Source organism: Phytophthora sojae (genome assembly GCF_000149755.1).
Source record: "Phytophthora sojae unplaced genomic scaffold PHYSOscaffold_8, whole genome shotgun sequence".
Taxonomy (NCBI): domain Eukaryota; phylum Oomycota; class Peronosporomycetes; order Peronosporales; family Peronosporaceae; genus Phytophthora; species Phytophthora sojae.
The window spans coordinates 105246-132656 of NW_009258122.1; the positions used below are offsets into that span (position 1 = coordinate 105246).

General features: G+C 56.2%; 5 protein-coding genes across 5 annotated transcripts; 3 read left to right on the forward strand and 2 right to left on the reverse strand.

The window, feature by feature from the left end:
• Window positions 1–31: 31 nt before the first annotated feature.
• Window positions 32–5076, forward strand: PHYSODRAFT_287028 (hypothetical protein). The gene has a single exon (XM_009534822.1). It carries the CDS (start codon window positions 180–182, stop codon window positions 4236–4238), a length of 4059 nt encoding a protein of 1352 aa, XP_009533117.1. The 5' UTR covers window positions 32–179; the 3' UTR covers window positions 4239–5076.
• Window positions 5077–11248: 6172 nt separating this feature from the next.
• On the reverse strand, window positions 11249–12841 carry PHYSODRAFT_317672 (hypothetical protein; the record flags this gene model as incomplete). Its single annotated transcript, XM_009534823.1, has 1 exon — window positions 11249–12841. The coding sequence occupies one exon, from the start codon at window positions 12839–12841 to the stop codon at window positions 11249–11251; it is 1593 nt and encodes a 530-aa protein (XP_009533118.1).
• Window positions 12842–17916: 5075 nt separating this feature from the next.
• PHYSODRAFT_361616 (hypothetical protein) lies at window positions 17917–18988 on the forward strand (the record flags this gene model as incomplete). The annotated part of the gene is made up of 1 exon (XM_009534824.1): window positions 17917–18988. The coding sequence occupies one exon, from the start codon at window positions 17917–17919 to the stop codon at window positions 18814–18816; it is 900 nt and encodes a 299-aa protein (XP_009533119.1). The 3' UTR covers window positions 18817–18988.
• Window positions 18989–19030: 42 nt separating this feature from the next.
• PHYSODRAFT_519281 (hypothetical protein) lies at window positions 19031–21589 on the reverse strand (the record flags this gene model as incomplete). The annotated part of the gene is made up of 4 exons (XM_009534825.1): window positions 19031–19987; window positions 20067–20982; window positions 21061–21390; window positions 21480–21589. The coding sequence occupies 4 exons, from the start codon at window positions 21587–21589 to the stop codon at window positions 19031–19033; spliced, it is 2313 nt and encodes a 770-aa protein (XP_009533120.1).
• Window positions 21590–21769: 180 nt separating this feature from the next.
• Window positions 21770–24082, forward strand: PHYSODRAFT_519762 (hypothetical protein; the record flags this gene model as incomplete). The annotated part of the gene is made up of 1 exon (XM_009534826.1): window positions 21770–24082. The coding sequence occupies one exon, from the start codon at window positions 21770–21772 to the stop codon at window positions 24080–24082; it is 2313 nt and encodes a 770-aa protein (XP_009533121.1).
• Between the last annotated feature and the right edge of the window lie 3329 nt (window positions 24083–27411).

Below are 27411 nucleotides of genomic sequence, written 5' to 3' on the forward strand. Positions count from 1 at the left end.
AAAAAGGAAATAGTAGTAGAGGTTGTTTGCATTGTGCTGGTTGCTCACCACCCGTTGCCGTTGAAGTGTCATAGGCGTGAATGAATAGTCGCGCAGTCTCACGTGGTGTGTAGCCATTTATAGGGATCCCGTGGAGCTCGAACACGACACGTCCCTCCGGCCCGAAACTCCTGCCGCGCATGGCGGGCACTGCCAAAGCCACCTCGCCGCTGCTCGATACGCGCCCCGAGTCGTACGGAGACCAGAGCAGCAGCAGCAGCAGCGACAGCAGTAACAGTGACAGCGACAGCATGGCGATGGCCTCCTCCCCCGCGGACGCAGTGGACGTGGACATGGAAGATCTGGACCTGGCGGCTCGCGCCCCACGGGCCGGGTTCGTGACGGCCCCCGCGGCCGAGCTGGAGCGCGTGGAGCTGCTGCAGCAGGCGGAGCCCGTTCAGCAGGCCCTGTTCGGCTTCGGCTGCGTGCTGTCGGGCGGAGTGTTGGCCATTCTGGCGTCGTGGAAGCCCAAGTGGAAGGTCAAGATGCTGCGGAGACAAGCTCCAGAGACGATGGACGCCACCTCGGTGCTCGTGGTGCACACGGTGTCGTGGATGAGCGGCAAGAACAAGAAGAAGATGAAGAGGTTCTACGAAGAGTGTGCGCTGCTGCAGCCCGTGGACAGCCCGCCGTGGTTCGAGTTCAGGAAGAGTCGCTACGTGGTGGATGAGAGGGAGGTGCTGGGCTTCTCGAGGCTGGAGAACGCGCTCGACGAGAAGTTGGGCTCAGCACAGCGAAGATGCCTAGAGGGCAGTGGATGGTCCACCTCCCAGGTTGAAGGGCTCACGGGGGTGCACGGAGCTAATGAGCTGGCGTTGAAGGCTCAGACGTGGCCGATGGTGCTGCTGAGGAAGGTGTCGCACCCGTTTTACGTGTTTCAATTCTTCAGTGGAGTCATTTGGCTGAGCGAAGGCTACGAGGCGTATGCCATCATTATCCTGGCCCTCTCGGTGCTGTCGATCGTATGGGAAGTGCATGAGCTCGTGACGAATGATAAGAAGCTGCACTCGAGGCTGGCACACGCAGAGCACAGTATTGCTAATGGCATTCGAGTGATCCGAGACTCAAGAGAGAAGCGAGTGAGCCCTGCAGATCTGGTTGTTGGAGACGTCGTGGTGATCGATGAAGGGGTGATTCCAGCGGATATCGCACTGCTTTCCGGGCATTGTATGGCAGACGAAGCGACACTAACGGGTGAAGCAATCCCCGTCACGAAGCAAGCACTAGCAGCAACTGATGCTGGATTCGCTGTGAATGCAAAGCTGAAGACCACTCATCGTGAAAGTGTACTCTTTGCTGGTTCGACGGTGTTGGAACTAGCGCATTCGAGCTCTACGCAGGGAAGTCGAGACGAGTCGAAGGCGTCAACACGAGGTGTGGTGCTCAGTGCAGGATTCTCCACGTCGAAGGGGGAACTCTTCCGCAGCATCTTGTTCCCGACACCCCTGCAGCTCGCAAAGCGTCTCGAGAGCGACAGTTATCGCTTCATGGGCGCTCTCTCTATTCTGGCCCTCATCTTGTTTCTGGTCCGTTTGAACAGGGCGGCCCATAATGATGAAGTGACGTTCGGTGAAGCGATTTTGTCTGACTTAGATTTGATCACGATCGCAGTTCCGCCGGCGCTTCCTGTGGTATTGACTGCAGGCGTTGGCTTCGCGCTTTCTCGTCTCGAAAGCCAGGCTGATGTGGCCTGCATCGATGCAGCTCGTGTGAACATAGCTGGCCACGTTGACTGCTTTTGCTTCGACAAGACTGGTACGCTTTCTAGCGATCACCTCGACTTCCATGGTGTGGACGAGTGCTCAGCAGCAGCTCCCGGTGCAGCACCAAGCCAGAAACAACAACCGGGTTTCCATGGACTGCAGCGTGAGGTGGAGGTGCTATCTCCCCCCACTATAATCGGTTTGGCCACATGTCATGGTCTGACAGAGCGCTCGGGTCAAGTCGAAGGCTATGCTCTCGAGAAGGACATGTTCCGTGCGACGGGCTACTCGTTGGAACCCGAGACATCGCAAAACACAGTGGTCGCTGGCCAGTTTGCCGCACTGGTCGCCTCGCCTATAGGGAAGTTATTCGGCGTTGTGGCTCGCTTTCCGTTCGACGCAGCTCGTCAGAGGTCCTCGGTGGTCGTGGAGGATATCGACAGCGGCAACCGCTACGCTTACGTCAAGGGATCTCCTGAAGCCATTCGCAAGATCTGCACGCCGAATACTCTCCCCAGCAACTACGTCGCGCGCGCTCGTTCTTACGCACACCAAGGGTTCTACGTTGTGGCTCTGGCGACCAAGACGTTCGCTCCAGCCGCCGTGTCTCCGAAGTCCGAGGCTTCACAGCCTGTGGCTCGAGATGCCGTGGAGAGCTCGCTCGGGTTCCTAGGCTTTATGCTCTTTGTCAACCAAGTGAAACCCGAGGCTCCTTACGTCGTGGGCGCTTTGGAGGAAGCTGGCGTCGATGTTCGCATTATCACAGGCGACGACGCACTCACGGCGATCCACGTTTCGCGCAAGATCAATATGGATATGCAGCCATCGGTTCTTCTGGTCGACGCGCAACGCCAGGATGAAAGTGACGGCAACTCTGAATTGGTCGTGGTCTATACTGACGTAGATGAGTTGGCTCAGAGCACTCGTGAAGGAACTTCTGGTAGCAACTCGGAAGGCGCCTGGATGCCAGTTGATAGACACAGCTTCCTGTCGCTGGCTGAAGGCAGCTCGTTGGCAGTGACAGGCGCTGCAATTGAGCGGCTTCTTGCCCGTTCGAGTGAAGAAGACGAAGCGGATAGACCCACCGAGGATTCAGCGATAGCGCCTCCAACAATGTCCCTGGTCGATTTTGCGGAGGAGCTGGTGGGGCGAACCAAGGTGTTTGCACGTGTGAGGCCGCACCAGAAGACTTGGATTGTGGAGACGCTCATGACTCGCCACGGCGCTTGCGTGGCCATGTGTGGCGACGGCGCCAATGATTGCGGTGCACTCAAGGCAGCCCATGTTGGCTTAGCTCTTTCGAAGGACGATGCAGCGCTGGTGGCTCCGTTCACGAGTCGCTCCCTCCGTGTCAGCGACGCCGTGGAGCTGTTGCGTGAAGGTCGAGGCGCACTCAGTGCAGCTTTCGTCGCCTTCAGGTACATGGTGGTGTACGCGGTTGTACAAGTGACGCTGTCTGCAACTATGAACAATTTGCATTCCCAGATGAGCGGCATGCAGTTCCTCTTCGATGACTTGGTGGTGGTTTTCATCCTGTCACTTTTGATGGTACGAACTCCCGCGGCGCCACAACTCGGATCATCAGCCGTAGCTCCATTCAACCGCATGCCGCCGAGGACGCTGTTCGCTGCTGAGATCCTGTTATCCCTGCTGGGTCAGCTCGCCATTTTCCTGGGCTGTGTCTACATTGCACTGGCCGCAGCCGAGGCTCGACCGTGGTTCTGCTCGGCTGAGAAGGCTCTGGAGCTCACTAGAGCAGCATCCGACGGTGGTGAGAGCGACCCGGACGTCGTGGAAGCTCCATGTTACGTGTTCGTCCCCGGCGTGCCTGCAGACCTCACTTCGCACTCGTACGAGAACAGCGTTTTGTGGCGCTTCGGGCACCTGCAGTACTGGATTGCTGCGGTCGCACTCAACGCCCGCGATGCCTATCGAGCGCCTGTGCTACGTGGGAACCGCGCGTTCGTGGCGTACGCGTTCGTTCTGCTGATCATTCTGCTGGTCCAGCTTCTTGGTGACAACGGGAACGTGGAGGATAACGACACTTCGACTTCTGCGGCGGTGGCAAAGGCACTGAAGGAGCGTGGCGTGGACGTGAGCTTGGGCGCTTTGGAGCTGCCTGTGGGCTTTGCGTGGTCGCTCTTCTCTTTGTTCCTCTTCGACGCCGGCTGCGTCTTGAGCTGGGAGATTTTGGTCGTGGGCTTGGTGCTGCCTCGCTTCCAGATGCAACACCGAGGCAGCTTCCGGAATCGCAAGGACACGTTCGGCGGCTGGAGGTCCTTCTTTGGCGGCAGTCGCGACGCCGACAAGCAGAGTCTGGTATCCCCGTACGCCAACGAACGCAATGGACTGCTGGCAGACAAAGACGACAAACCGGAAGGTGGGAAGCCAGTCAAAGTGACCAAGCAGTCTCTGCAGCCCATCGGTGGTGCGGTAGGCAGCGACGACGACGAAGAGGAAGACGTGTTAGACGTGCAGCCACCTGAGATCGTCTAGAAAATCGGCAGACCACAACCTAAGACCTCTATACTATCTTTTTGCGTGTGCTTCTTGTGTGTGTATTATACCATGCCACGACATGGAAGCTTCGAGCTGAGGAGGTTTTTCCCTCCGCATGGCTAGAAAACACCCACCAAAACGATAAGCCAACGTGCACGATTGCAATGTTACGGGTTGATGTCTCGCTTACCGCAAAAGCCCTCTATCACGCCAATTTCTGCTGGGCGCAGCAATACACATAACATACTTCCTCCCCTCTATCATCTGTCTCCCTGGCTAACATCGATCTACCTACCACGCCTTCACTTGCTCGGCGAACTTCCGGCGTTCCGCGAGGTGGTTGATGTGCGACTCCTCGAACCTGCCGACCGTGATGTTGAACGGGCACTCCTGAGGCCGCTTGCCAAAGGCACCGGGGTAGTGCGCCCACGGCCGCGCCTTCATATAATACACAGGCTCCACGTCCGGCTTGAAGTACAGGATCCTGTCACTATTGAGGTAGAACAGAGGCACGTTGTCGTCAGGCACGCCGTCTTGGTGGATCGGGAACACTTGCGCCATATCGCCACACAGCGTCGACTTCTTGGGTCCATAGTCCTCAACCTTGGTACCCACTGCTCCGATCGCGTGGTCGGAGAAAGAGTACAGAGTCTCAGCCAGCTCGTTTGCGTAGAAGAAGAGCTCCTTGTCGCCATACGAAGGAGGCGAAGCGATATCGTTTTGAGCGACGAATGAAGCCAGGATTGCCGTTGCACGAGGCTGGCGCTTCTTGTTCCACATCACAAGCGACGAGTCCACTTGGTGTCCTGAACGAAGGTTGAACGAGTGGCTACTCAACAGGAAATTGCTTGGCTCGAACTTAAGCGTCACAGGGGTCGTGTTCTCCACCGTAGCCTTCGGCCGATCAAGCGTGGGCAGCGGCCGGAAGGGCGTCACATCGAAGTTCGAGAAGTACTTCTGCTCCACCGATATGTCCGGGTCCTTAGACGCACGCTCGGCCATGAACCACCAGTCGTGGCTGATGCGATCGTGCATCAACAGGTTGCCAGTAGTCTTGAACTTCTCCGAGTCGAACAGCACCGTGGGGTTGACGAAGAATGTCGTGTCGGCATCAAGCATCAAGATCTCCTCAAACTGCGAGTAGGTCACCGCGAGAGGCTTGATCATAAATGACCGGAACTTCGAGTGGCAACCGTCGATGTTGTCACAGAATACCGGACGAGAAGAGTTCGTGACACTCTTGGCACTGGCAGCAAGCTCGCAGACATCATAGGCGCGAATCTCGCCCAGCTCCTTCTTCGTTCGAATCAATTCGACGGTTTCGGGCTTAAGATCAGTGCAGTGCGGCACCTCGATGGGCAGCGTGATTCCCATAGCGCGCAACTCCAGGATCAATGAGAAACCAAGTCTGGCGATGGGCTCGTAGAGTGGCATCACGATTCCTCGCTTGATCGTCGTGCGTTGCGTGATCTGGCTCAGGGTGTATACAAGTTGCCTCTCCATCATCTGCGTCGTACGCTCAACTTGATCATTCTGTTTGATCTCACGAGGCGGAGCGGGGGCAACGTCAGCTGGGGTCTTCCCTAGCATATCTGCGATCACTTTGCTTAGAACCTGGTCGATTGAGGCGTTCTGTTCATCCAAGTTTTCGGGCTTTTCCTTCGCAACACGATCCCATGCATCCACCACTTCGTAGATATGCTGCCGACCTGCCAGGTGCCTCTCCTCTTCCTCGGAAAGCTTTCCGACTGTGATATCGAACGGGCACTCCTGCTGACGCTCACCAAACGCACCCGGGTAGAAATCCCAAGGCCGCGCCTTCATATAGTATACAGGCTCCTTCTGCGGTCGGAAGTACAAGATTCGGTCGCTGTTGAAATAAAACAGGGGCACATCGTCGTCCGGGACACCATCCGTGTGAATTGGGAACACTTGGGCCATGTCGCCGCACAACGTGGAGTTCTTCGGACCGCCATCAATGAGCTTGGTACCAACAGCACCGATGGCATGATCGGAAAACGAGTACTGCGTCTCAGCCAGCTCGCTCGCATAGAAGAATAGTTCCTTGTCGCCGTACGAAGGAGGTGAGGCAATGTCATTTAGTGCAATGAACGAAGCCAAGATCGCAGTAGCACGCGGTTGCCGTTTCTTGTTCCAAAGTACCAGCGACGAGTCCACCTGATGGCCCGCCCGAATGTTGAAGGAGTGGCTCCTCAGCAAAAAGTCGCTTGGCTTGAAATTTAGCGTCACCGACGTCGGGTTTGCGATAGTTGCCTTCGGGCGTTCAAGAGTGGGTATTGATCGGAATGGCGCCACATCAAACTTGGAGAAATAGTTCTGCTCCACCGAAAGGTTCGGATTTCCAGGAACCCGTTCCGCCATAAACCACTGCTCGTGACTGATACGGTCGTGCATCAAGAAGTTACCAGTCTTCTTGTACTTTTCAGAGTCCCAGAGCTTTGCGGGACTCACGAAGAACGTTGTGTCAGCGTCGATCATCATGATTTCCTCGAACCTTGAAAACGTCACCGAGAGCGGCTTGATAATGAAACCGCGGAACTTCGCGTGACAATCCTCAATCTTCTCACAGAAGACCTTCCGAGACGGATCCAGCAGGCTCGTGGTTCGTGCTGCCCTTTCACAGACATTGTAGAACCAGATCGTACCAAGTTGCTTCTTTGTCAGGTACATTTTCTGAACATCCGGGTTCAAGTCACCGCAGTGAGGCATCTCAATAGGCTCATTGATACCGATTGTTCGCAACTCCAAAACCAGCGAAATGGCTAACTTGATGATACCATCGTAAACTGGAATCACAATACCGCGCTTCACCGTGGTTTGCTGAGCAATATGGTTCAGTGTGTGAACAAGTTGCTTCTCCTGTGCCTGGAGATCGTCCGCCTTCTTTTTCAGCTCGGCAGCCTTTTTCGCCTCCTCCTCCTTGAAGGGGTCCTTGGGTGGCTCCGTAAGATCCTCCAGCGGTGGCCCGTCCCTCAAAATTGCCTGGAGCTTCTCGTTCGTTAGAATATCTGCTGCTTCGCGCTTGACAGCATCCGTTTCCTTTGCATTGGTTTCCCAATCCGTCGATATGTGGAAAAACTGTTGACGCTGATAAATCTGCTTCACCTCAGCTTCCGAGAACTTCACACCGGTGATGTCGAACGGGCACAACATCAACAACTTTCGTTCCTCAAATGTGCCAGGGAAGAAATCACGAGGTCGTGCTGCCGAGAAATACATCGGAGACTTCTTGGGCTTGTAGCGCATGATGTAATCTGTGTTCATGTACAACAAGCTCACGTCCTGGATCGGAGTGTCATCGGATTTTTCTGGAAAGTGGTGTGCCGCACTGCCGCAGATGATGGACTTGTTTTCACCCTTATTGCGAAAGTCCGAACCTGCTGAACCGGTGGCGAAGTCAGAAAAAGCATATTCCGTCTCCGCGAGCTCACATGCTACGAAGAACAGCTCCTTGTCACCGTAAGAAGGCGGCCGCGGCAAATCGTTCAGCGATATAAATGAGGCCAAGATCGAAGTTGCTCGTGGCTGTCGCTTTTTGTTCCACAACAGGATCGACGAATCCACTCGGTGCGCACTGCGGCCATTCCAAGGGTGGCTTTTCAACAAACCCTCACTTGGCTGAAAGTGTAGCGTCACAGTCGACTTGTCGGCCGCAATGAGTTCAGCTGACGCGTTCGGCCGACTTAGTGTTGGGATGTGGCGGTAGAGGTCCACATTCGCTTTCGATAGGTAATCTTCGATAGCCATGATGTTCGGGCGCTTTGCAGGTCGGTAGCCGAGGCCCATGGAAAAGTTGGCTTCAGCAATGCGATCATTGAAGAAAAGTGTACCCGTCGTCTGGTACTTCTTCGTTTCCCATAGCGGCATCGGGGACTGGAACAACAGCGCATCTGCATCCATAATCATGATCTCCTCGAAGCGAGAATACATGACACCTAACACTTTGATGAGGAAGTTCCGGTAGCGACGGTGGCAGGTATCCAAGTCCTTGCAGAACAGCGGTTTTTCAGGGTTCAAAAGACTCTTGGCAGTGGCAGCAAGCTTGCATGCGTTGTACACGTACACCTCGCCCAGTTGCTCCGTCTTTTGCATCATCGATTCTCCATACTTCTCGTCGAAATCGCCGCAGTGAGGGACTTCGATCGGTAGATCCACACCGAGGGAACGCAATTGCAAAATCAGCGAAACACCGAGAGTTGTGATCTTGTCATACAGGGGAATGATGATTCCGCGCTGAACGCTGGTCTGCTGGCTCAACGTGTACAATGAGTGAATCAGCCTGGTCTCCATCAGCTTTTCCATCTCGGCGCGTTCCCGTGCATCATTCATAAATTCAGACCACTTTTTTGGTTGCTCTGTCACCACCGGCGCAGAAGTGGTAGCAACAGCTTGGGTGACAGGAGCAGCAGCCGCAGGCGAAGCCGTTGCAGGTGCCGCAGTAGCCTCTTCAAAGGGCGTTCCATCCGATAGTTGCTTTAAGAGCCCCTGAAGTTTCGTGTTGGAGACGTCGTCAGCTTGAGTTTGTTCACTCTCGTTCTCACTCATCAAGGCGTTGCGCTCCCACTCAACCGTGGTGTCATGAAAACGTTGGCGTAGCAACACGCGCTGAATCTGTTGCTCTGAGAACGGCACTCCCGTCACGTCGAAGGGGCAGTCTTGAGGCAATTCCCAGTCGCTAAACGAGCCCGGATAGAAGTCAGCAGAGCGTTCTTTTGAGTAGAACATTGGCTGGGTCTTGGGCTTGTACTCCATGATGGCATCCGAATTCAGATAAAGTAAACTCGCACTGCCGTCACCCGTTGGTTTCACCGGATAAAATTGCGCAGGCTGTCCACAGATAATCGACTTGCCCTCGCCATGGTCCTTAAAGTCGCTCCCAGCAGCTCCAACACCGAAATCCGAGAAAGCATACTGCGTCTCTGCTAGTTCACACGCCACGAAAAACAGCTCCTTCTCGCCGGTGGACGGAGGACGAGCGACATCATTGAGCGCAACAAAAGACGCCAAAATTGCTGTAGCACGCTGTTGCCGCTTCTTACTCCAAAGAAGTAACGATGAGTCCACCTGGTGTCCACTGCGGCGATTCCACGCGTGACTGTTAAGCAGAGTATCGCTCGGTTCGAAGGGCAATCCCACATCCGTCGACACCTTCGCCTTCTCCCTCGGAATCGTCGGCAGTTGGCGGAATACGCTCACATCAGCGTTCGACAAGTAGTTCTGCAGCTCCGTGACGCCCAATCTTGCCGCCGGACGGAAGCCCAGTGAGGAGTTCGACTGGCTGATCCTGTCGTTGAAGAGCAGCGTTCCAGTCTTCTGGAACTTGTCCGTCTCCCACAGCGACATGGGGCTCTGCAGCAGCAGCGCATCCGCGTCCATGAGCATGAGCTCCTCAAACCGCGAGTAGATCACCGCCAGCACCTTGATATCCAGTGTGCGGAACTTGGTATGACACTCCTCCAGGTCCTTACAGAACACGGGCCTGCTCGCATCCAGCACACTCCGCTCCTTGGCCGCCAGCGCGCACGCGTCGTACACGAACACGTCCCCAAGCTGCTGCTGCTTCTTCTCGATGGTGGCCACCAGCTTCTCATTCAGATCGCCGCAGTGCGGGACTTCCACGGGCAGCGTCACGCCCAGCGCACGCAGGTCCAGCAGCAGCGACAGCCCCAGCGGCGCCAGGTCGTCGTACATCGGCAGCACGACGCCGCGCGGCGCGCTCGTGCGCTGCGTCACGTTGAGTAGCGACTGGAGCAGCTGCGCCTCGAGCTGCTCGGCCTGCACCTCGTCGGCCTCGAGCTGCTCCGTCTCGAGGCGCAGCGTGTCGTCGTCGTCTGCGGGCGGCGCGCGCGTGGCCTCCTCCTTGGTGCTGACGGCCGGCACGGACTGCGGGTCGATCTGGCGCAGCAGGTCGGCGGCCGCGCTGGCGCTCAGGCGGTCCACGAACTGCGGCAGCGAGCCGCCGGCCCGGGCCACGGCTTCCTGCACTGCGCGTATGGAGGGCGAGGAGCGCGCGGACCAGGACGCGGTGAGCTGCTGCCACGTGAAGAGCACGTCGGACAGCACGAAGATCACGCCCGCGGCCAGCAGTGCCACGATCCAGCGCATCCGCACCGAGCCGTGCGAGCGAGCCATGGCCATTGCGGGCGAGGCAGAGTGATGGTCTCTCTTCGGCTCTGGTGGTGAAGTTTGGAAATGGTGGGGGTACGTCCTGGCGGAACACGTGCAGGCGGAAATCCACGCCTATCTGGGCATTTGAGGGCGAGGCCTTGACGGATTAGGAGGAGTGACACGGATGCGGATGCGTCAGGGTATCGGAAGGATGGAGGCTGGGACAAACAGTGCTAATGTTGATTTAGGTGGACGTATGGGTATGGATTGAGAGAGGGAGGTGATTGTAGCCATGGGTAAACCGGCCTTTGGACTCGGTTTTGCGCGCCGTATCACACCGTGTTCAGGTGTCATTCCGGATAGTGCACTCCGGCTGGCGCCCAAGCAGCTCTTGCCGGGGATCACACCTGGCGCAGTCGGGTGGTCGTCTCCTCCGCTTCTCAGGGCGTATCGACGATGCGAAAGATCGAGGTCAAGACGTGAACAATCTCAAGTCATTCTCACTCGACTCAAGTCAGTTGAGCTGAGTTAAATCGGAGACCGAGTCCAGAAGAGAGTTGCTCAGCACGGCCAGTTTCCTGGTCTGGTCAGCGGCTCGCATGGTAACGCGTGGACACGCTGTCCACCACGTCTCTCTGAGTGTGGGACCACGTGATACATACAGCTTCTTGCTCCTTAGCCCGCCACCGTTGTTGGTGCATGTGCAGAATACTCATCAACTGCAGCCGCCCTAGGTTGATGTTGATGCCTGGAACGCATGTTGTAGCGTATTCAACATCCTCCCCGCTTTCGAGCCCTCGCGTACTCTCTAAATGATGGATTCCCATATATGCATTCGTTACCCTCCGACGGACATCTACCTGTAAGACTCGGCGCCTCTACTCCTCCATCCACGCCGTGGCGATCTCATGGAAGCGCTGGCGCAAGAGCATGCGGTCCTCCTGGTCAGAAGAGAAGCGCACGCCCGTAACGTCGAACGGACATTCCTGAGGCAGGTCGCGCTCCACGAACGAGCCCGCGTACACCTCGTATAGCCGCGCCTGGCTGTAGTATACGGGCTTCTTCTTGGGGTCGTACTCGAGGATGGCGTCGCTGTTCAGGTACAACACGCTGGTGTTTGCGGCGGTGCTGAGGTCCGCCGGCTTCACCGGGTAGTAGTGCGACGCGTGGCCGCACACGACCGACTTGCCCGGGCCGTGGTCCCGGAAGTCCCAGCCCACGCCGCCAACGCCAAAGTCGGAGAAGGAGTACTGTGTCTCAGCAAGCTCCACAGCGATGAAGAAGAGCTCCTTGTCGCCATAGGAAGGCGGGCGGCCAATACCATTGAGCGCCGCGAACGCCGCCAGAATGGCGGTGGCGCGCGGCTGGCGCTTCTTGCTCCACAGTACGAGCGACGAGTCCATCTCGTGGCCTGCGCGGTGATTCCACGAGTGGCTCGTCAGCAGGTGCTCGCTCGGCGAGTAGTTGTTGAGCTCCACGGGGATCTTGTTCTCGCTCGTAGCCTTTGGTCGTTCAATGTTGCCCAGAGGTGCGAACGGCGATACGTCGAAGCGCGAGATGTACTGGTTCAGCTCGCTCACGTCCGCGTTGCCGCGGATGCGGTTGCCGAGGAACATGTTGTCCTGGCTCAGACGGTCGTGGAAGAAGAGCGTGCCTGTGTTCCTGTACTTGTCCGTGTCCCAGAGCGACATGGGGCTCTCGAAGAAGAGCGTGTCGGCGTCCAGCAGCATGAGCTCCTCGAAATGCGAGAAGGTCACGGCCAGCAGCTTGACGTCGAAGGAGCGGTAGGACCGGTGGCAGTTGCGCAGGCTCTGGCAGAACACCTTGCGCGACGCGTCCAGCGTGCTGGCGGTCTTGGAGGCCAGCTCGCACACGTCGTAGAAGCGGATGACGCCCATGTCCTCCTTGCTCAGCACAGTGCGCTGCAGCGACTCCTTCAGGTCTCCGCAGTGCGGCACTTCAATTGGCAGGTCCACGCCAAAGGCGCGCAGCTCCATGATAATCGACAGCCCCAGAGCGGCAATGCCGTCGAACAAGGGCAGCACGATGCCGCGCGGCTCGCTGGTGCGCTGCGCCACCTGGTGGATCGTGTACACGAGCTGCTTCTCCATGCGCTGGACGTCGTCGGCCGAGAACTCGTCCTGCGGCTGGCGCGCGGGCGGCGCCTGGCCGTCCGCTGCATTGAGGGCGTTGCCGTGGGCGTTGCCCAGAGTGTTGGTCGCCCCCGCGTTCTCGCGCAGACTGGCCAGGTGCTCCTCGGCCCGCGCGCGGGCGACTGACGTGGCGCGCCACGTGAACATGAAATTGGCGGTGACCACGAGCAGCCCGAGGACGCCCAGCACCAGCAGGAGCAGCAGCGGGCGCGAGATGCGGCGCGGCATGGCGTGCGGGCTGCTGAAGGGCGAGGCGCGGCCGCTGCGGGCGACGGTGGGCAGCACGGCGCGCTCGTCGGGGTGAGATCGGCGCTGCATCCCTGCAGTTGTCCGGCCTGCGGCACGCGAAAGAGACCGGCGGGGATTGGTCGAAAACCGATATAATTTGGACCAATGCAGCGCGGTAGATGTTGAAGTGGCGAGTCCAACGAGAGTCAAAACGGGTATGATCAACAGCGTAGCTCGCTGCTGTTGAGTCCGCGGAATCCCTAGCTTTCTCGGGTAAGACCTCAAGATCCACAGGTCAAAGGGCTGTACTTGGCCCACTCATCGTAAACTGGTTGGCTTTCATTGTATACAAACGGGAGCCGGCCGCTTGGTGAGGACATGCAACTGATCCCCGTGTTCAACTCGGCATCCCGAGGGCGACTCTGGACACGTGACGACGTACGGACGCGCGTTCCCGCGGCCGCCAGCCTGAGCTCGTCGATACACTCCCAGCACCAATATCTGCTGACTCAAAGCCCGAGAAAATATCTCGCTAAACGACTCGCCCTCAAGTTCGCATGCAATGGTGGCTGCACGTAAGACTGGGTGCTGGCAGCAGCCTCCAACAGTATTCCGCTCTTGCAGCGACTTCTTCGTTGGGGGCGACTTCACGTCCTTCGACTCGCTAGTAGTCACCGTGGAAAAGTAGTGCATCAGAGAAGGGCGTAAAGCTCCCCGACCGCCTAGCTGTGCTGGGTTGCCACCGAGTAGTAGTCCCCCGCGAGAGCTCGGATCAGATCCACAGCGTAAGGATTGAAAAACGACTGACACAGTAGCGTGTCCAGCACACAATCCACGAACACTTCGCCAGCTGCATACCCGGGGGTGAACGATGGAGGCAGCAGCCAATCTGCCTCTGAACATGCTCGGCGACGACGTGACTCCCCCGTAAACTTCCAGCCTAAAAGGCGATCATAATCTCCGTGGTGGAGGTGGAGTTGCTCGTCATGATGCTCGTCGTGTAGCTCTTCTTCAGCAATTCCCCTGATTAAGGGACCTGCATCGTCACCGTCACTTCGTGAACCGTGAAGGCCATGCGGTCCGTGCAGCCCACCATAAGTGTACGCGAAATAATGTGCGCTTTCATGGACTTGACCACGGAGCACCGGGAGCTGAACAACTTACTCTCAAGGAGCCTCACATTTGGGCTATCACTGTTGATTGCGTCGGGATCCATTGCAGCTTGCTTTTGCCGAAGATGCTCGTGATGAAGCTCCTGCATCGTACGCAGTGATAGCGTGGACATGACAGCCTGGTAGTCTTGAAGGTGCTCGTCAATATCCTCAGAATTGTCCGTAAAGCTGCGGTCACTTGGTACAATCAGCACCGTGGAGGCGTCAAATGCTCGTACGCGCAGAAGTTCTTCCACGTTCTGAGACGCACCATGCTCAACGAAGACATCTGAAGGCAACGCACGAGGCATCGCAGCGATCTCCCGATCGCTTGGCAACGAGTTGACTAACAACATAATGTCCGGTCGTGATGGAAGGCCTTCACTGGCGTAGAGATCATCAAGATAGCATGCGAGCTGGTGGCCCTGGTCGAATGGTCCACAAATGAGAATATGTCCGTGAAGACGTCGCACCGCATCAACGTGGAATGGCGGACTCATGCTGCGTAACCGGGAAGACCCTAGAGCTGGCGAAGCAGACGTCGTAGCAGTCGACGCAGTCAGGGGCTCTAACGTGGCAGCATCCAGCACTTTTCCAGCAGAACTTTGAGGATGGTACCGACCACCTCTATCGTTGTCATAGTCACCTCTCAGCGGCAGCCCAATTGCTGGAAAAGGGTCATCCGTCACCTCCAGCTCGAGCGAAGGCCGTCGGTCCAGCTGAAACGACTGTCGATCGAGAACTGTTTCCGATGAAAACACAAGCATGGGAGTGCGTTTCTTCTCGTCAGCCCGAGTCACCGTTGTGGCACGAGCAGGAGGAATACGCGTCGACGTGGGATCGAAGCAGTGCGCGGGGCGGTCACTCATGGAGTTTTGGTCTCGGTCTTCAAGCGAATCAACAGCGTGCTTAGCCACCGACGAGCTTGGGGCAATCAAAAATACAAGGTCACTGCAAAACAAAAGCGGTTGAGTTTGTTTTCCCATCGTCCCGAAGATAAAGACAAATATCGACAAATACAACGTACTTTTCCTCGAGCCGTTCACCAAACGGGCACAAACTGATACTTCTGTCGCCGCGAAGCATCGCTGATCGATCATACAATGCAACCATCATGACGTGGAAACTGCAATCATATTCATAAAAGCCATCAAAAACAAACAAAAAACATAAAAAAGTAAGTGCACACACGCCAGCGTGAATCAATGATACGTACAAGTGATACAGCTTCTCGGCTGCATGCTCGAAGAGCAATCCATCGAAGTACGGGGGCAACACGACAGGGAAAAGCAGGTTTTGCAGCCCACCGGCATACTCCGCTACCCATGGCGTTTGCGATCTACGCCCCTGAGTGACATGGCGCTCTGTGGGGGAACAAATGAGATTGAGCAGCAAAGCAGTCGCCCCTGGACAGACGACGTTGCGAGCCACGATAGCTGTCCGTAACTGCGAAGTATTGAGCGCTACTTCTACCCTGGTGATGGTGCGAAGTCCACGCGTGTGTTTCAGCGAAAATCTCTCTGTAAAGCAGCGTATCGGCCGCGAACCGTTTGAATGAGCCGTCCTCCGCACCATCGGAACACCACCGGCTTTGCTCTCATCCTCGTCATCACTGCAACTTTTGCGTTTGTCAAACCGTAGCTGGTACTCCATACTGGCGCGAAAATGACATTTGTCGATGACCAATGCTTGCAGAATGGGCAGCGCGTCTGTGGCCTCCACTTGGCGTGGGTCACTTTTGCCTGCCAGTATGAACACTGCTGCCGCCTCTGTAATACGAGCGCGTCTCGCATCTCGATCGTGCAGCAGGTTCCCCTTCAAGTACGTGGTTCGACGCCTGTAACGAACGTTGAGCAGCAACGCTTGCAAGCCTGCCGACGGCACGTGGTCAACCAGAAAGACAACGTCCATGTGGACACGACCTTGGCGGGGGCGGTAGAACTCGTTCAGAAAAGCGGAAGCGTTCTACAGACCCACGTGACCAGTAACGACGACATGTCCGCCGTTGTGAATACTCCGTCGACGTACTGAATAGCTGTGCATGTAGTCGTGCTGTAGTGCCGAGAGATCCATGAGTCGTGTCACTTGCTTCGGGATCACCGTCACGACCACGACAATGATGAAGATGACGAAAACTTGACCTACAAAGCGGAACGTGGCGTTAATAAGCTTGGCTGAAAAGAAAGATACCACCGAAGGGGGAGAGTGTACCTCCCGTCGTGTGGGGCGATATATCGCCGTAGCCGACCGTGGAAAGCGTTACGAAGACAAAGGACATGGCTTGGTGGAACTGGATGGGGTCAAAACCCTGGTCTGTGTAGTAACTCTCCTCCAGAATCTGGAAAACGCCCGCTGCTACGAAAATCAATACCAGGATAAGGAACACTAACACGGCCAACTGGTAGTCGAATCCTCTGTACGACTGCACAACTCGATAGAGCCTCAACACCGCCAGCATTCGAAAGATGCGCGCAATACGCAGAAGCGGCAGTGCGCTGTTTAGGTGGAGCGTTGTCAAAGCGAACTGGTACATACAATAGAAGGGAACATATGGAAAATAAGCCATATAAACCCACCCTGCAACCTCTAGAGTACTGGTTACTTTCCGTCAAGAGGGTAGGCACGATCGTGATGAAGTCGATGATGCTCATTGGTGTCACCATGTAGCGGAGACGATCTGGAGCTGCATACCAACGCAAAGACTACATCATAGTTCAACAGAAGAACGCCAGTGGCCTCGCAGCTGACGTAAAGCGCTACGTACGTAGTCAATCGCAAAGAAACTCGTGCACACGACCTCGAAAATGGTGTAGCGTCTGTAGTCTTCCTCAGAGTCATCGACATCGGTGTAACTCTATCGGGAAATAAAGTATGAAAAACACAGAACAGGTTATTCAAGCACACGCACTCATCACCCAGCGCGTTGGCAGTTCTACATGCAGATTCTCTTACGTCTGCGATGGATAACACGACGAGAGCCAAGCTCAGCAGCACATTGACGGTCTCAATTGCAATACCAATGCGTCTACAGTATCAGAGCCAGTCAGCAATGCTCACACCTTGAGGCGGGCCAAACACGGACGGAGCCATATCTTCTTACCCATCGAGAAAGGCTTGCACACGCTCCTTCAGTGTCCAGACGTGCAGGTCGCCGATCTTGGCTGGTCGAGGTTGGCGCGAGTTGCGTCGCCGTTGCGTCGCGCTAAATCCGCTGTTTGGTTCCGCAAAGCGACCGTAATTTGTATCAGCCTCCACATCATCCGCGTCGAACTTCATCGAGAGTGTGTAGTGTTTCTGGTAAGCGGCTTTTTGCAAAGTGCCCAGGTATGAGCGACGCCAAATCTCGCAGGGAGATGGAGGAACTGCGCGCTCGAACTTCTCACTGGGAATAACAAGGTCTTCATCATGACCACTAGTATAGCAATGAACTGGAGACCCAGCGCGCAAATGTCGGAAACTGCAGCCCAAATACGTCCGGAGCTGTTCGGGTAGTGCTGGTGTCCATCTTCAGAGCGCTCCGTGCGTCCAGTACTGGCAGGTCTAGTAGTCTGCCCCTAGGTCATCCAAGTGCCACGTCGAGACGCGTAGGCTTGATGAGCAAGTTCATTAACCCGACATGGCTACATCGAGAGTCGTGAGTCCACTCTTCCTCAAGCCTCAAGAGGGTTCCGGACCGTCGCCACGGGGGAGTTGACTTGGCGTTCAGAGCTCTTTGTCTGGCAGTCACACCCTTGGTTGGCCACACTTGACCAGTCTCAATCCATCGCAACCCAGGACGGGGTGTCGCCACGGCACAGGAGCAAGTTGTACTGTGCGGCTCGGACACGGGTCGCAACAATGTCCCAGACGCTTGAAAGTAAAGATCCAGCTCGAGAAAGTGCGTCGTGACCCAAGAGATCGGAAGACACTTGCAATTTTGCTCCAAACGCAACGAAGCTTCGAAGGCGCAGGTCTCCGATCGATCCAACGCCCAGTGATCCAGTCACGACGACGACCTCGTTGCAACTACGCACCATGGCCAAGGTATACCAGCTCTCCCGTAAGCGCCCGCACATCGTTCTGCCTCCGAACAAGAAACCCACGAAGTCGAGCCGTCCTCCAACGCCGTTCACTACGTTCACAGCGCTCCTCGACGCGGCCAAGTCGTGCGACACAAGCACAGAGTATCCCGCCAAGTGCGACGCAGCTCCGGCGCCAGTCTCTTCCGTGACCAAGCGCCGCCTCCAGAACCGAGAGTCCTGCCGCAAGACGCGACTCAAGCGGAAACTCCAGCAACACGCCCAAGACGTGCTCGCTCGCGAGCGTCAGGCGCGTAACGAGTACCTTACGCAACTCGCAGACAAGCTTGGAGTGGAAACCCGCAGTAAGAGCCAAGAGGACGCCCGAGATACGCTCTTCCGTGAGCTTGCTACGAAAAGCCTGCACTACGCCCTCGTGGACTCCGAATACAGCGGATGGCTTGACGACAGCAGCGATGTGGCAAGCTCAAACGCTCCTGCAACCGCGGAGATGGCCCAAGAGAGCGAGGGAGAAGCCCACTCGTCGACGAGAAAGTCCAAGCGACTTCGCCGTTCACGCGACATCGACGTTGCCGCTGCATCCCGAAGCGAGCCACTAACTCCACAAGCTTCGTTGCTCAGTCAATGGCGTCTGCTTGTCGACGGACTGCAGAATGTGGTCCTGAAGCCGGAAAGGATTGAGGAACGAGACCTCGGAGCTGGTGTTATCGAGCAGCTCTGTCAGTGGCGATTCGTTGGTGTGAACTCCGTGAAAGTCCAACGTGATGGCGAGATCGATGCTGTTGCAATGACCGGCACCACACGCGTGCAATTCCATCGACTCCACGTGCAAGACGTGGACATTGAGATGGTGCAGCGCGAACACGACGTCCCGTTCGAGTTCGAGGCCAAGTAACCACTGACATGCCAATGCTAGCTCCCTCATTCACGAGTTGCAACAACGGTCAAGCACAATACTATACCAAACCATACCTGACCGATGCGTTCATGAAGTAGCAGCCACTGCCGACCAGAGAACAGAGCACAGCATGTAGCATCCGAACCCAATATCACGTGCTCTTCATCACTTCTCGTATTCTTGTTCATAATTCTGCTGCCTTCTACCCGCTCTAGCTTCGCGGGTTGCTTGAACAACCTTCTTCAAGCAAGTGTCGTCGCCAACCTTTCTTGCCTGGAGCGATATCGTCGTGGCAGAGTGGGCAGCGGTTTGCACGGTTCAGTGGTGCACGCGGAGGGCAGTCGTTGAGGGACACATGCCGCTCGAAGAACTTTGCCGTGATGGCTTCACCGCACCGTGGACACTCGCGGTGATTCTGCTGCATCTCGCACTCAGTAAGCAGGTGCTCGTTCAGAGTCGAGATCTCAATCACCTGGCCGCACATCTTGCACGGCGTGAGCATCTTACAGGACGCCCAGAAGTGCTGATCCAAATAGTCCGAGTCGAACTTCTCGTCTACTACGCCGCAGAAGGGACACGTATACTCATCCACAGATTCCTCGTCTTCGCTATCGGCGGCGGCATCAACGTCGTCCTCGAACGGGGCTTGAACTTCGTGTGGCTTCTCGTCTCGTCGGGCAGCATTGCCGCCCCCGTTCGCGTTTCCTCCACCGCGTCGGTTTGAAGCCTTTGCTGTCTCTGCAGCCTCAAAAGCTGTTTGGTACTCCTCTAGCTGCTTTGGTCGAAGCGATTTTAGGTAGCCTTCCACGTCGGCACCCACGACAAGGTACAGCGACACGGTGATATCCTTGGCGGCATCGCGAATCTCACGGCTTTGATGAGCCAAGCAGTTGCAGTACTCAAGGAATCCCATGATACCAGGTACGGAAAAATCACTGTCGGGCTGGAGATCAAAGTCTGCAAGTAGCTTCTTCAGCACGAGTAGCCGGCCTTGCAGGAGTTTAAGTCCTAGCGGCTTCTTGGATCGCTTCGTCAGGTGTGAAGTCACGAAAGCCACTCCAACGTTATTTGCAGCCGCCAGCCGACTAAGTACCGCTGCAGCCTCATCGCGAACTTTAGCCTGCGACTCGCCCAGCTTATTAACCAACTGTGTCATAATGTTACCGAGCTACAGAAGAGCATATCCAAGAAGACGAGTTAGAAAAAAACCACTCTCCCAACCCGAACAAGCTACATAAACGACGTACAATGCGGCACATGTCATCACGGCGCACTCGAGCTCCAAAAGACACCATACGGTCTAAGAGACCGAAAGCTGAAAGCGCAACTTGAGCAATACGGTCTCCTGCGCCGCTTTGAGCAAGTGTGGAGCACATTTCCAATAGCCGCATCGGCTCAACGGGGTAGTTGTCCATTTCCATTGTAACCTTGCGGATTGCAGCATCGCGGTGATTCCACAAATTGCTGTAGACACAGCGAGTGAAAAAGGGACCAATGACTGCAATAAGCTCTTCGCTCTCCTTCGCAAGCGCTGGTGGGATCTCATCCGGGTCAGGTAAGTTTTCAGCGTCCGGAATCCCCCTAAAGTGCGGGTTCGGGCCACCATCCGCAGCTTCTCCCTTATCAGCGTAGTCGGCGCCACTCGTCGGGTCCTGCTCATTGCCACCAGGAAACCCGCCCTGTGCAGAATGTCTCAACGAGCCATTGCCATTGCCATCGCCATAGAAGCTGCCGCTCTTGGCAACTTGCGGCTGTTCCTCAGGATACATATCCCTCGGTGAAAAGTTGGACGCCGAGCGCTGAACAGCTCCAATCCTCGGCAGCACTTGACTCCTCGATGGCGACGGCGCCACGGCCGGGATCGGCAGTATCGGCTGCGTCTCATTACTCCCCACCGAGGCCTCGAGCATGCCGATCTCGTGTTTAATCTTCTTGGCCAGGTCGTAGTCCTCGTTTGCCACAGCTTCTCTCTTCTGGGCCTCGAGCCTGGCGAGTTGCAGGCCGATGCTCTTCAACTGCTCCTCCATCTGCTTGAGTCGCTTGGCCTGGTCGTAGTCCTCGTTGGCCACGGCCTGGTCCTTGGCGACCTGGATCTCGCGGATCCTGGCCGCAGTCTTGGCGTCGAACCTCATGTCGAAGCTCAGATCCTCCGAGCCGTTGGCTCTGGGCTTGTTCCTCGGCTTGACGCCCACCACCTCGTCCGTTGAGAGGCTCGGCAGCAGGCCCAGTGGCTCCCCGCACAAGTTGATCGCCATGATGCCCACCTGGTTGTACAGGTTGTGCTCGTTCACGTGGCACGCGTGGATGCGCAGCTTGAGCAGCGCCGCCTCCTGGTCGATGTGCACCGTCTTGAGCTCGCGGGCCATGTACCTGCTCTCCGTGTTGGCCTTGAGCGTGAGGAAGCCGAGCCGGGTGAACCTGGTGGCGTCTCCCTGGAAGTCGAGGCTCTTGGACACGAACAGCTCCATCTTGGTGGCGATGTGCGTCTGGTGGGACAGCAGCTGCACTTGGGTCACTCTGCAGAGGCCGTCGGCCAGCTGCAGCACCAGCTCCTGCGGGTACGCGTAGTTCCTAACGGGTAGAGCGATCAAAAGACGCACGTTGTAATGGCTTAGTATGGCTTAAATCAGCACGAAAGAGGCAGAGATCGAGCACGTTACTTGGCAGTCATGTAGCCCTGGCTGTTGGCTGCGTGCTCGTCCAGCCCCGACGCCGGAAAGGCCGCGTCTTCGCTCGTACACGCCGCCACGGAGAAGCGCAGCTTGCTCATAGTGATTGCGGAAGTGAGCCGTCGCGCGTCTTTAAGTGCGTCGAACTTAATATTAAGTTCGATGACCATCGCTCCTGACGATACAGGATCAAAGTATAGTATACTGAGAGCAAGAGGTTAGCCCCTCCATAGCAGTCAGTCGTTAACCTGACGCAGCGAGCGAGCGGGAGCTGAGCGACGATGGCCAAGAAGGTGGTGGAGAGCAGCGACGAGTCGGACGGCGGCAACTCGAGCGCCTCCGGGTCCGTGAGCTCGCGTTCGGGCTCGGGCTCCGGGTCGGGATCGGACTCGGGCAGCGGCAGCGGCTCCGACTCGGGCAGTGGCTCGGGCAGCGGCAGCGACTCGGGCTCGGGCTCCGGCTCGGGATCTGATTCCGGCTCGGGCTCAGGTTCCGGCAGCGGCTCGGGGTCTGGCTCGGGCTCGGGCTCCGACGGCTCGGGCTCGGTCTCGGACGCGTCGCCCAAGAAGAAGCTCAAGAAGCGGCGCGCGCCCGCGCCCAAGAAGCCCAAGGCGGCGGCGCCCAAGAGCAAGAGTAAGAGCGGCCGCGCCGGCAAGAAGGCGGTGCAGGCGCAGGTCAAGGCCGAGGCGGACGCGGAGGCCGACGACGAAGGCGACGGAGACGGCAAGCGCCGCCGCGGCAAGCTCCGCATCAAGGAGGAGGAGGAGGAAGAGGACGAGGATGACGACGCCGACGTGGCCGGGCTCACGGAGGTGGAGAAGGAGAAGCGCCTGCTGGAGAAGTACGAGGCCAAGGAGCAGCGCAACAAGGAGCGCGAGCTGAAGAAGCGGCTCGCGGCCTCGCAGGGCAAGGCCGAGGACGGCTTCTCGGAGGAGGAGGACCAGGAGGAGGAGGAGGAGGAGCTGCCGTCCACGCGCCGCGGAGGACGCAGCAGGGACAGCGACCGCCGCAAGGAGGCGCTGCACAACCTCAAAGCCAACAAGTCGAGCGACAAGAGCCGCTCCATCCTGAGCAACAGATTCGGAGACGACGACAGCTCCGAGGAGGAGGGAGGCAGCAGGAGTGGGCGAGACTTGGCCGAGAAGAGACGTCGACGCAGGGAGTTGCAGCGTGGAGGCACGGGGAGACGCCGTAGCCACGGAGACGACGACGACGACTACAGCGATGAGGATAGCGATGGACGCAAGCCCAAGGCAAAGGTGGCGGCTGCCGATTTGACGGCGGCGAAGACTACTGAAGACGAAGAGATGGCTGCGGCCATTCGCCCTGAGGAGAACGTGCCGGTGAATTGGGACCAAGCCAACCACTACCTGCTGAAGAGGAGGACGTTCTTTGAGAAGCATTTCTTCGAGCCGTTCTTCCCGCAGCTGGTGCGTGGCGTGTACGTCCGCGTCCCGATTGAGATGGTGGACGGCGAGATGGTCTACCGCTTCTGCGAGGTCGTGAACGTGTGCAAGCTGGCGCGAAGCTACACTTTCTGCGGTGAGACGACGAACACAGGCATCATTTGCGCGTTCGGCAAGAGCAAGCGCGAGTGGAAGCTGAGCGGCGTATCGGGCCACTCACTTCGTGAGCGTGAGTTCTTGCTGTGGCGAGCTGTGATGAACAAGGAGCGCCTGCACTTCCCCACGCATCATGAGGTGAAGCGCCTGTACTCGAAGAAGGAAAAGATGATCACACAGCACAACTACACGGAAGCCGAGGTGGACGAAATGGTGCGGCGCAAGCAAGCCGTCGGCCTGTCCACTGTATCGTTAGGCGTGCAGCGTGTGCGCCTGGAGCGCGATCTACGTGCAGCCCAAGATATGAAGAACTTTGAGAAGGCTGTTGTGCTCGAGGAGCGGCTTCAGAAGCTGCTCGCTAAGAACGAGGAGCGCAAGAAACACAACTCGGACGACGTGCTCCGCATTAACGAGATCAATCGTCGTAACCGCGAAGCCAACATCCAGCAGGACCTCCACGCGCAGGAGCTCAACGATGCAATGAACCAGAAGATGACGAGTGCCGAGCGTCTGCAGTTCGTGCGCGCCAACCAGATGACCATGTACATGTCGAGAGACAAGCTGGAGAAAAACCTGGCAGAGGGCAAGCTGATCAAGCTGCACGACGGCCGAGTCATGACCTCGAACAAACTGCACGTCGTGGAGGCGCTTCCCGACGACCTGCTCGAGAAGGTGAAGGGTGTCGGTGAGAAGAAGGCGACCGACGGCTTGGAGATCGATATTGATCGTCTCTTAGCCAAGCAGCAGGAACGAAAGCAAAAGGACGCTGAGCGTCTGGCGGCAAAGCGCAAGGAGCGTGAGGGTCAGGTTGAGTTTGTCGGTGCCGCCCCTACGAACGTACAGGAGATGGCCAATGCCACAATCCGTATCAAGGATGATGACGGTTCGTGGATGACTCTGCGCGCTCCTTCAGAGATCATGAAGGAGAAGAAGAACAAGACTGTCGTCTCGGAGAAGGTGAAGGCCTCACGCAAGGGCATCACTGTGAAGGAGTACTTTGACCGCGTCAAGAAGCGACGCGTGGCTCAGTAAGCTCAAGCGACCCAGAAGCAGTCAGATTGGATTTACGAGGAGCGCTCAGAAGGGCACCGTACTCTTACGTCCGTCCGTAGATGCGAGAACGACGAAAAGCAAACAAAAATGAACACTAGATGCAGGAATTAGCCGCTTTTCTTGTCTGTTTTGAGTAACTGTGGGCTGCATACATTAGAGCACGTTAACCGGCATTCTATAATAACAATCCACCAAAACTAGAACGTGTGCATCAATGTGTTTGATTGTAAAGTGCGCTGCTTGCACCAGCAAGTCGACTACATGTATGTACAGATCTCCCCGCCAAATCTGGAATAGCGATGTCGAATGTACCTCGCAGAGCTAGTACAATTATGCAGACGAGATTTGCGCTTGCTAGATGATGGGTACTGAGTTAAATGGAGGGACCAGGCCTTCTAGCGGGAAGCAGCATGCAAGTGCAAGTTGCTAAATAGTTACTTCCTCCGGTTGGAAATGATCACCGGAAGTCATTATGATAGGTCGGCAGTTTTCTGTGACGGCCGAATCTTATACACGACAAATACTAATTTATATAGTGTACTTTGAGTTCAAAGAAGGAGAAAGGTATCTACTTCGAAGTACTTTTCATTTAAAGAACAGTGCACTACCACGGTTTGAAGATTGGAGTAACGCAAGTGCGGCGTCATACAGCTCTCTACTACACGATAGACTTACCGGGAGCTCATTCGCACGTCGGAGTTTGGCCTTCCCCAAGTGTGGAAACTTGTAGAGATTGCCGCCAGCCTCCTCCAAGATTGCGCGCATGCACGCCTGTAGCGTAAGAAAGATGTTGTCCACAGTGTCGGGTTTGAGCTCCCGAAATGCGTCCTCAACCGACGCTATAAGCGCATCGATGCCCTTCCTTGGTAGACGGTGTTGAATGCTCTGCATTGAAGCAAAAACTCCCAAGTCAAGGCAATTGAGCTCGGGTGAGTTGGCTGCTTGGCATAACAGCCTGATGTTCCACCCTCCTTCTGTGCCCGCTGCGACAACGTCCGGGTCGGTTGGCGACACGTGCGGCTTCGCATTATCTTGTTGCACGAAGATGAACTGGCGACGGTCCTTCCTTGGCCACTTCGACTTGATAGCTTGGAACACCTTGGTGATCAGATAGTCCTTGTAGACATTTCGATCGACGGTATCAAGATTGCGTGTGCAAATTTCCCCCTTGGCTCTATTCTTGCTCTTACGCTGTGCCTTATACTTCTCCGTGAAAGACCAGAGCCCCACCTTGCCATCCCATCTCTGCTTACGGTGTGGATCGTACCTACATAGAAATTTCATACACAGTGTCAAAGGTTATCCACAGTATAAAATTATAAACATATAGAGACTTACCGAGGGCGTGCGAGTGCTGCCAGGAACATGGTCTTGGGTATGAAGCGCTTGCTCTTCCAGGCTCGTGGAGGCATCTCTTCACCGTCAAATACAAGGTAGGAACGTCTGTTGCGGTCTGCGTAGAACCACTTCTCATCGACGTGAACCACGTTGTGCATCGACTCGAAGTGTAACGTCTTGTCGTCGATGAACGACAGCGCATGTTCGACACGGTCCAGCTTGTTCTCGGGGGTCAGCGCCGGCTTGATAAACGTCGTACGACGCCGTACCATGCCTTCCTTCACAGCTTGTCGTACTAGGTGCCGGGAGAGCCCTGGAGCAGCCGCAACGCGCCTCTCAACTGCCCTATCCTCCACAGGAACACTCGGCAGCTTCGTCCGCACTTCATCTCGATTCTTACGCTTCCTGCCGCTGTTCTGCTTGATCTGGCTAGCCCACTCACCACCAGGAACACCAGCCGCCACCGCAGCCGTGTAGCGCTTCCAAATAGCGCTCACGGTGGTCGGGTCACGCTTCACATGGGCCCCGACGCGGGCGAAGGCTCTGCGGGGTAGAACTCCATTGTCACTTAGCTTGAGGAGCTCGTCGATGATGCCTCTGCGCTCCATGTCCACCAGGTTGGCCTTCGTCATGTTTTCGCGACTCTAAACGAAGTACGGCAGTTGTGGCGGGTGCCCTCTTGATATCGGCTTGCTACTTGGAGCGGTAAAATGAAAATGACGTGGGCTACAGGAACCCGTTTGAGATGAAATCGGTGGCTATGGAAAGCGGAGATCAAGGGCTTTCTTATTGTCTAATCCGCAGCTTTATACAGCACGTAGTGGTGGAGTTATTGGTTAAAATGTCTGTTTCCGGTGATCATTTCCAACCAGAGGAAGTATTATAGCAGGAGTGAAAGGCTCATAATGAACTTTAGATAAGTTATTGCTGTAGCACGATGCAATCATGACGGCATACGCTATGGGCGACAGTACCTTGCCCTGAACGATGGGGCAGTACGGACATTAGAACTCCCTAAACGACCGTCCCAGGCAGCGGTCTACGTGACGCGATGCTCCGCGACCAAGACAAACTCTTCACTACATGTACAAGTACGAACACAAGAATAGCGTCGATATTCGGCGATACAGTATTATATCGCCGACCCCCCTCAACGACCGCGCTCTGCTTGAAAACTGATGAGGCGCTACTTTCCCATTAATTGAGTAATTCAGTACATTGATACTTCTGTCAAGCCCTTTGCAAGTTTCGCAACCTCGCAGTTTCTATTGGTCCGACCTTTCCAGATTTCCCGGGGCAGACTGTATGGACCTAGTTATGGTGATGTATGTGTCAGTTATGGAGATGATGTCGATGATGATGTCGATGATGATGGTGGGGATGCACTCGTCCAGGAATTGCTGGTTACTGGTACAGGCATCCCCGGCATATTCGCCACAGTGGTACTTATGATGTTTGCGAATCAACAAGATTCACGCGGTCTGAACATAAATGAGTATGTACTGACTTACTACAAGCTTAGCACAAGAATACGGTGGAGGTATTCCCGATACGTGCCACTTGTCGCAGTAGGTATCGCTGTACACTCATCTAAATCAATATGCTTGCAGAAGTAGCGCGCAAATCTTGAGAGCTTGTTGTATTTCCTGTGCGAGGTACATTAAAATATACAGCCGGGACTAGCCCGGGGACGCCTCAGGCGTAACTTACTGGGTCTCGTGCCGACCAATTTCTTCGGCACAGTACCGGTACGGTGCCTCCGTTGAGCGCTAGCACACACGATAACAATTGAGCCAGCATCGCCAATTTGTATTCACTAGCCGAGCGCCGCCGCTACGCATTAAAATATACAGCCGGGACTAGCCCGGGGACGCTACCGTCAGATCCGTGTGGCGTGGTCCCGCAAGCGCCTTCGTCATGATGTCCGCTAGCATCACAGAAGTCTCGCAGTACTGGAGCTTGACTTCGCC